The 8470-nt window shown below is 33.3% G+C and overlaps 1 protein-coding gene across 1 annotated transcript; it reads left to right on the top strand.

Annotated features, from left to right (window-relative positions):
- The first annotated feature begins 224 nt into the window (after positions 1-224).
- Positions 225-6398, top strand: LOC139489804 (C-type lectin domain family 4 member M-like). Its single transcript, XM_071276651.1, has 5 exons — positions 225-343; positions 3783-3862; positions 4906-4993; positions 5410-5626; positions 6321-6398. The coding sequence occupies exons 1-5, from the start codon at positions 286-288 to the stop codon at positions 6346-6348; spliced, it is 471 nt and encodes a 156-aa protein (XP_071132752.1). The 5' UTR covers positions 225-285; the 3' UTR covers positions 6349-6398.
- Positions 6399-8470: the final 2072 nt, after the last annotated feature.

Below are 8470 nucleotides of genomic sequence, written 5' to 3'. Positions count from 1 at the left end.
GGGTTTTGATGGGTTGATTGTACACATTATCAGAGATTGACATTTTATCAGTATATCACTTCATTAACGAAATTGACATCGTACAAAAATCTTAATACATGTATCGTATAAAAGCACAAGGTGATAAACTACCTTACTATCTAACTCTCATGAATTTAAAAGTAGCGAAGAATATGCAATTGATAAACTTTGACATCTTGATAAAATGGTCACAAATTTGTGAACTTACTTTTGTGACCTAGTAGACGTCTTTATCTAACTAAAATCTTATCAGTTTTCATCCAAATGAAAATGAATGTTATTGATTTTGTGGTGGTTCTTTGTTGTGTTTCGTCTATAAGATGTAAGTTTCTGAACTATTTATAAAACTCAAATGTAGATATGTATATGATTTTCTACCGTAAGACTTAAATTACCATAGCTGTATTTGGCAAACCTTTCAATTTTGCGTCTTTTATTTGACCTTTTATCCTTTTTGATTTGAGTATTCCTGACGAGTCTTGTAGACTAAACACCGTCTTACGTACACAGTTGTTATCTTTGTATCTAAGATGAACATATTTTCTTCTCAAGGGCATCAACAGCCCTATAGTCAGCACTTCTGTGTTGACATGAATTATCAGTGATTAGGATTTAACTGTTAACAAAGCTTTATTTTTTTTTCGACATGCTATAAAAGAGCGCCATTTTCGGGCCTTATCGAACCAACTCATTTCTACCTTAAGAAATAGGTAACACTAGCTTTAATTGCTTTTTGTTTTGGAATTAAAAACCTTTTTGTACTTTTTGTCGAGCCTACGACTTTCGCAAAAAGCTCGACATAGGGATAGTGATCCGGCGGCGGCGGCGGCGTTAGCTAACTTCTTAAAAGCTTTATATTTTAGAAGGTGGAAGACCTGGACGCTTCATACTTTGTATAAAAAGGCCTCATGTTTCGAAGTTTCCGTCAGTCACGTGTCAGTTGTCCTTGACCTCATTTTCATGGTTCAGTGACAACTTGAAAAAAAAGTTAATGTTTTTTGTAATGTTAAATTCTCTATTATTATAAGTAATATGATAACTATATTTGATATGTGCGTGCCTTACAAGGTCCTCATGCCCGCCAGACAGTTTTCACTTTGACCTCGACCTCATGTCATGGATCAGTGAACAAGGTTAAGTTTTGGTGGTCAAGTCTATATCTCAGATACTATAAGCAATAGGTCTAGTATACTCGGTGTATGGAAGGACTTTAAGGTGTTCATGTCCAACTGGCAGGTGTCATCTGACCTTGACCTTATTTTCATGGTTCAGTGGTTATAGTTAAGTTGTTGAGTTTTCGTCTATTTTTATTATATGTCAAGCTGGCAGGTGTCATCTGATCTTGACCTCATTTTTATGGTTCAGTGGTCAAAGTTAAGTTGTTCAGTTTTGGTCTTTTTATCTTATACTATATGCAATAAGTCAACTATATTTGGTGTATGGTAATATTTTATGATCTATATGTAAGTCGCACAGGTTTTATTTGACCTTGACCTCATTTTCACGGTACATTGCTCAGTGTTAAGTTTATGAGTTTTGGTCGTTTTTCTTAAACTATAAGCAATAGGTCAACTATATTTGGTGTATGGAAGAATTGTTAGCTGTACATGTCTGCCTGGCATGGTTCATATGACCTTAAACTTATTAACATGGTTCATTGGTAAATTTTTAGTTTTCTTGGTTAATGTTAATTTTATGTGACAGTTGTAATAAAGCTTTATATTTAGGACTATCACATAAAATCAATGATAAGTAAAGAAGTCGAGATATTTCAGTGTGTGCACTCTTGTTGAATAAGGGCGTCACTAATGAGTCTTTTTCAGATGACACAGACGTCTGACGTACACATTTTGAATCCTGGTATCTATGATGAGATTATTTACAAATCCTGATTTGATGCCACTGCTGGTGGAGGTTTCCTCCCTCAGAGCCCACTTCTATGTTGACATGGCTGATCATTGATATAGTCAACATTACAAAATAATTGTTAAGAACTCCAAACATTTTGAATAACTTAGGATTTTCTATCCGCAGGAATAGATTAGCTTAACTGTATTTGGCAAAACCTTTTGAACTTTTTGGGGTCCCCAATGCTCTTCAACTTTTTGTGCAAAATGTTAATCTTGATATCTATGATGAGTTAATTTACAACCAATGTTGGCTACTGCCAATGCTGATGGAGGTTTTCTCCCAAAGGGTAATATCACCAGTCAAGTCGTCAGCTCTTCTGTGTTGAAATAGTTTATCATTGGTGTGGTAAACATTATGAATTAACTGTGATAATTTGAAAAATACTTAGAATTTTCTACCCAATGACTAGACTACCTTAGCTGTATCTTGCAAAACCTAACAATTTTTAAGGTCCTCAATGCTATCCATTTCGTTCATTTTTTATAAAACGTTTTCGATTCATGCGTTACTGAAGTGGAAACGCACACCTGTCGTACAAAACTTTAATACTTGGAAATATGATGAGTTTATTCACAACCACTGGGTTGATGCCCCCGCTGATTGAGGTTTCCTTCCCAAATATTCCACTAGCTAAGTAGTCAGAATTTCTCGTTGACATGAATTATCATTGATATGGTCATAATTAAATTTCTTTTCGCTGAGACTTGGGGTTTCCCCTGTGTTATAGTTATACTATTTGTAAGTTCAAAACTGGTTAGTGAGAGTTGTTATATAATAAGTTCTTGTTTTGGTATTAAATATATATGGGTAATATATGCACGTGAAATACTTTGGCGGTTTAAAAGGTGTGGTTCCGTTATATTATATAAAGACAATGTGTGGGTGTCATTTCATCGAAAGTGCTCACAGTAACTACGACAGTTTGCAGTTTATTGTCACGTAAGAATGTATATGATTATAATACCAAGTTTTATTTCAATCCATTTAAATGTATTGGACAATTTTGTTTGTACTTATATGTTGGTTTATAATGTTATTAAACATTGCTTACTAGAAATGAAAAGTTACTGCGAGCAACTAAACCTATATCTAGAGTTTTGGTTTATTTATTATACCTAGGATTTTAGAAAAGAAATGTTTTAAATTCGGACGAACATGGCGAGGGAGAATTTAATTAAATATCTTCTGTTTAGTAACTTAATATTTTTTTCGAAATACTAAGGTTTTTCTATCCTAGAATAGATTACCATAACTTTATTTGGCTAAATTTTTCGGAATTTTGTGTCCTTAATGCTCTTCGACATCTTACTTCAATTTTGCTATACAACTTTTTTGATACGAGCGTAACTAATGAGTATTTTGTAAACGAAACGCATGTCTGGCGAACAAAATCTCAATCCTAGTTTCTATGATGACTTTATTAACTATGCGATTAAGTTTCAGAAACATAGACAGGTGTCTTCACAAACTGACAAGCTCTTTATCGTTCTGAGTCAACAATCGTCAACAATCAGAGGCCAATGCCAAATTATTTAAATAATAAAATCCCCATATAACAAAAATGGAAAAAAAACAAAAAAATAAACAACAACAAATCAAATATGACATACGGCTACCATTGGCAGAATTTAGAAAAGATCCCTTGCCGCTACGAAACGAAAGAATGAGCAACACAAATCCCACCAAAACAGATTGTAATTTCAAATCATTAAGAAAGGTAAGCACAACTTGCTCCAGATGAAGCACACGTCGTGCTGTGGATAGTAGGTACTTAATTTGAAAGACTCGTATGAGCTTACAATGTAAGACTTGTTCAAGTTTAATACGTTTTAGTTTTAACTTTTATTCAGGCTGTAAAGATGGATGGACACAATTTGGAAATAAGTGTTACTTCTTTAGTCGACAAGTTGAACCATGGATTGAAGCAATTGTAAGTAGACCCGCTTTTGCCAGATTTCTTTTTTCCTAATTATTTTTGTTTTTGGAAATCCCCCCCCCCCCAAAAAAAAAAAAATAAATAAAAAAAAAATAAAAACAAACAACCGATACCGGAGGGACATTCAAACTCTTAGATTGAAAAAAAAACTGACAACGCCTTGGTTAAAAAAGAAAAAGACAAACAGACAAAGAATACTAGTAGTACACAAGACATCACAGGTGCTCCGGTGGGGTAAACAGAACCTGCTCCACATGTTGCATCCGTCGTGTTGCTAATTTTATTACAAAACCGGTAAATATTCTCATTCGGTTAGTCACGTTTGTGAAAAGGAACGGGATTTTAGTTACGACATAAGGAACATATCCGATATCATCTGTGAATAATCATATTAAACACCTAATTTCATTCATAACGCAACTAAATAGCATTCAGGTTTTTCATCATTAATCAGAACTGTTATCATCTGTACTAATTTTGTATCTGGTTATCAAACACTAGAACTTATACCTAGTCAAGATGAAATATCAAGGACGGACAGTATTTTTCGAGAAATCAGCAATATAACATTTCTATTCTATATCCTGAAATGTGTGGAGGGGTAAAATTAACATTATCAATTATAAAAAAAGATAAAAAAATAACGTATACTTTCATTTTGAGCGTAGGGATTTGATATTTACAAAGAAAGACGAGGAGAGTCCCATCTTATGTGAAATAAAATAAATGAAATTTGTTTCAAATCCAGTTGACAGTACATGAAACTCAACATCCGAACAAGAGGAACTGACACCCTACTTCATGACTATAAAATGTCATGTTATATTCTAATGATAGGTGAGAAAACCAATATAACAGAATATAAGGAGGCAAAAATCGTAAGACAATATTTCTGTCTGAAATCATAACAGAAAATAAATCATACCGAAAAGTGAACAAAAAGATTTCGTCATATAGTTATATTAGAATAGAATTGTTGTTTGGGCTAGGAATACGCACCATGCAGTATTTGCATTCTTCAATTATTGATTTTCCAGTCCTTTTGTCGTGTCTTTGATGCGAAATTAGCCGAGCCATTGACTGTAGAGGAATCACATTATTTGATTAGTCACAGTCAGCATATTGGTATGTATTTCTTTTAAAAAGATTTCCTTAAAAAAAAATTAAATTTCAAATCTTCTATGAATGCCTGCACGATATATGTCTGAATGAATTTACAAATTAGATTATAGAAAAAAAAACCTCGCTTCTATGCTGTCTAAGCCCGGTACTTTAAGTCCATTATTTCATTTCCTTAATGTTTTATTTTCAAAAAAACCACAATTCCAACATAAAAAATCCCATCATGACAACCAGTTTTTTGTTGGTTTTTGTTTTAGGAAAGAGGCTTATTTATGCGCATGTTTATTGATTGAGGTTGTTATACTCCGGATGTCGTACTAGACAGGTTACAATGTATATATATTTGTGTTAGAAAAAAACGATCAAAATTAGTTAAAAAGTATTTTAAGGAAATAAAAAAAATATATATATTTTTGCAGGAGGAACTTTTTGGATTGGTATATCAGACGTAATAATTGAAGACAGATGGATATACACAACCGGTCAAACACCGATTACAGTTAATCATTTTCAATCAGGACAACCTAATGGACATACTTCCCAAAACTGTGTGGCATTATACGGTGGTTACCATGGATATTGGAATGACGATAACTGTCTTGCCAACAACCAGTTTATTTGTGAGACAGATGCTGAGTAAGGTTCTTTATGAAAGAACAATTCTTGTCAAAAAGAACACTCAAACAAAGCGTGGAGGTTTTTCTATTCACACAGAAAAATAAATTGAGACCCTATTCTACATTTGATACAATAGATACAGTTAGTCTGCCTCATATCTAAACTACCATATAGAAATTGACAATAAGGGTGGGGTGAGAGCTAAATTTTACGATAAAAGAGACCCTTTCAGGGCTTGTATATGTAGTAAGGAATGAAAACCATACGTTATTAATTTCAGGCGTCCGCGAATAAATATCTTACAGTTAATTATACTTTCTTCGAAGATGATTACTTCTAACAAGGAAACCATCAAACTAAAAGTTTCAAGTGATGACGTTGAAATAGTTCCTTCGAAAGGTTAACGAACACCATTACTAATAAAATGAAAATTGTCAACCTATTTTACAGGAGTAAAACGACGGGTGTCATATTTGGAGTAGGATCTGATTACCCCTTACGTAACGTAGCAATGGGATCAACCCCGTTGCAGACTGGTGTTTGTTGCTCCGTCTTTGTTTTTGTTGTGTTGTCCAAACTGTTCTCTTTTCGTCGTTTGGTTTCTTCTGCCACTATTCTTTTAAATTTAAGATATGATTGGTCCTTTTTCTGATTATTGTAAACAGCAAATTAAATTAGCATACCTACATGAAGTTTGTTTTTCCCTTTATAGGTCCACACAGTCACCGATTGTTGGTTGAACATTGCTGTTATATGAAAAAACAGTTATCTAATTAAAACTATCTCTATATTTTGTTTTTGATATCTCCGTTTCCTATCTTACTTTTAGTTAAGAAACATTCGCCATTTCAAGAGGCTCAACAGTGATAATCAAAGCATATTCAAAACCGTTACAAAACATCTTGAAATGACAAACAGTATGTTGTTCAATAGAATAATTGGTTAATAAGATTATGGGTGGAATCAATAGCATTTTCTTTATACGAGTCTATGCAATAAAACTATACTCGGTTACTTCAAAGATAAGACTATACATAAGATAATGCATGTACCTAGTCAGGAATATGACAGTTGTTATCCATTCGTTTGATGTGTTTGAGCTTTCAATTTTGATATTTGATTAGGGACTTTTCGTTTGATTTACTCGAAGTTCAGTATTTTTGTGATTTTTTTTTTGTAATTCTTTTCCTTACACTAAACCCATTGCATCCAATATTTTTTAAATGCTAAACGATAACACAATCAGTATTAATTTAATGTAGCAGATGTGCATTTCGATCATTAATGTCTCTTAAGTGATGATCGAGATTAACATATATGATTTCCAAAACCTAGCTAATACACACGTTCAAGAGCTGACAAAACCAAAAAGAGCCAACAGTAAATCCAAATGTGGAAGAGGAATCATAGATATGTATGAGGGGAAAACATCCCTAAATTCACAAAAAACAGGCCTTCCCCTCAAAGATTCAAACTTCCGACTGCTATCATTTATCACCCCAATCTATTACATTTCTATTGGCCATTATTCCTAAAGTACTCGAGACCTTAAAAAAGTGTTCTGATGTAAATTACTGCAATTTCAATCAGATGATTCTTCTTAAAAAAATTCCAAAGATCGATTTCCCAATCTTCAACCACAGGCATTTGTATTCACTATTGCTCTACACTTTTTTTGGTCAAGCTTAACCGAATGCATAACGGATGATATCGATTTACATGTTAACAACACGAACTTGAACAGTTGATTCTGAACTGACATTGGACTAAACGATCACATTCATGTTTTACGAAGCCAAATGAATTATAGCCAATGTTATAAGCCTGTATTCCAGTGGTTTTCGTTGGTTGTTGTCTGTTGTATTTGCTTCTGGTTTATTGTTTTTAGCATATATCAAACCATTGGCTTTCCCATTAAATTATTACATTTGTTAACTTCTTTACCTTTGTTTTTATCTGATAGCAGTCTCATTTACAAGCATGTCACATCTTCTTGTTTTAATACATGTGTAGTTAATGACAATCAAGTGCTCTCTAAGAACTTAAATTAATTTGGAATGATAGCTTGAATTAAATATAACCTGATCATTTCATAGAGATTCGAACGTAAAACTCGCCGTACGCACTTTACATCTATGCTACGATCATACAAAAAGTCCGCAAGTGCTATGGTGAATGAAACACAGTATTCAACCAAACACTATTTGGAAGATAAAAAATGGCTGGAAAAAATCATATCCAATTAAATTGATGGTTAAAATCAAGTATTCACTAAACAAGCCATTAAACTCATATAATTGATATATTGAAAAGGAACTTCCCGATAATCATTTAAACTGAAGGCAGAAATTTCGAGAAAAGCTATTGTCATTTATCATACAAGAGTATCAAATAATATAAAATTTGGTGACTTTGTTGAACGCATCAGTCCCATCGAACTAGAGATAAAGGATACAACAGATACAGTTAAGTCGGCCTCATATCTTGACTTACGCCTATAAATGGACTATTAACCGGGTTTGTTATAAAACGAGCATCACGATGGGTGCCACATATGGAGCAGAATCTGCTTAGCCTTTCGGAGCACATGAGATCACCCCTAGTTTTTGATGGGGTTCGTGTTGTTTATTCTTTAGTTTTCTATGTTGTGTCATCTGTAATTTTGTTTGTCTTTTTCACTTTTAGCCATGGCGTTGTCAGTTTATTTTCAATTTATGAGTTTGACTGTCACTCTGGTATCTTTCGTCCCTCTATTAAGCTTAGTTAGCTTTTCCCAGTTGGGGAGAACATTTCAATACTATTTTACAAATTTATGTGTCGCTTTTTATTTTATTGTTTAAGCTAGTCATTATATTGTAAGTT

This window comes from Mytilus edulis, chromosome 9 (genome assembly GCF_963676685.1).
Source record: "Mytilus edulis chromosome 9, xbMytEdul2.2, whole genome shotgun sequence".
In the NCBI taxonomy this organism is placed as follows: Eukaryota; Metazoa; Mollusca; class Bivalvia; order Mytilida; family Mytilidae; genus Mytilus; species Mytilus edulis.
The sequence above is the reverse complement of the archived record's forward strand: the minus strand, read 5'-3'. Positions and strand labels throughout refer to the sequence as shown.

Coding starts and splice junctions, on each gene's coding strand:
- LOC139489804 (XM_071276651.1), top strand. CDS start 286: ATGAAAATGAATGTTATTGATTTTGTGGTGGTTCTTTGTTGTGTTTCG. Junction 3,863..4,905: donor AACCATGGATTGAAGCAATT/GTAAGTAGACCC, acceptor TTGATTTTCCAG/TCCTTTTGTCGTGTCTTTGA. Junction 4,994..5,409: donor TAGTCACAGTCAGCATATTG/GTATGTATTTCT, acceptor ATATTTTTGCAG/GAGGAACTTTTTGGATTGGT.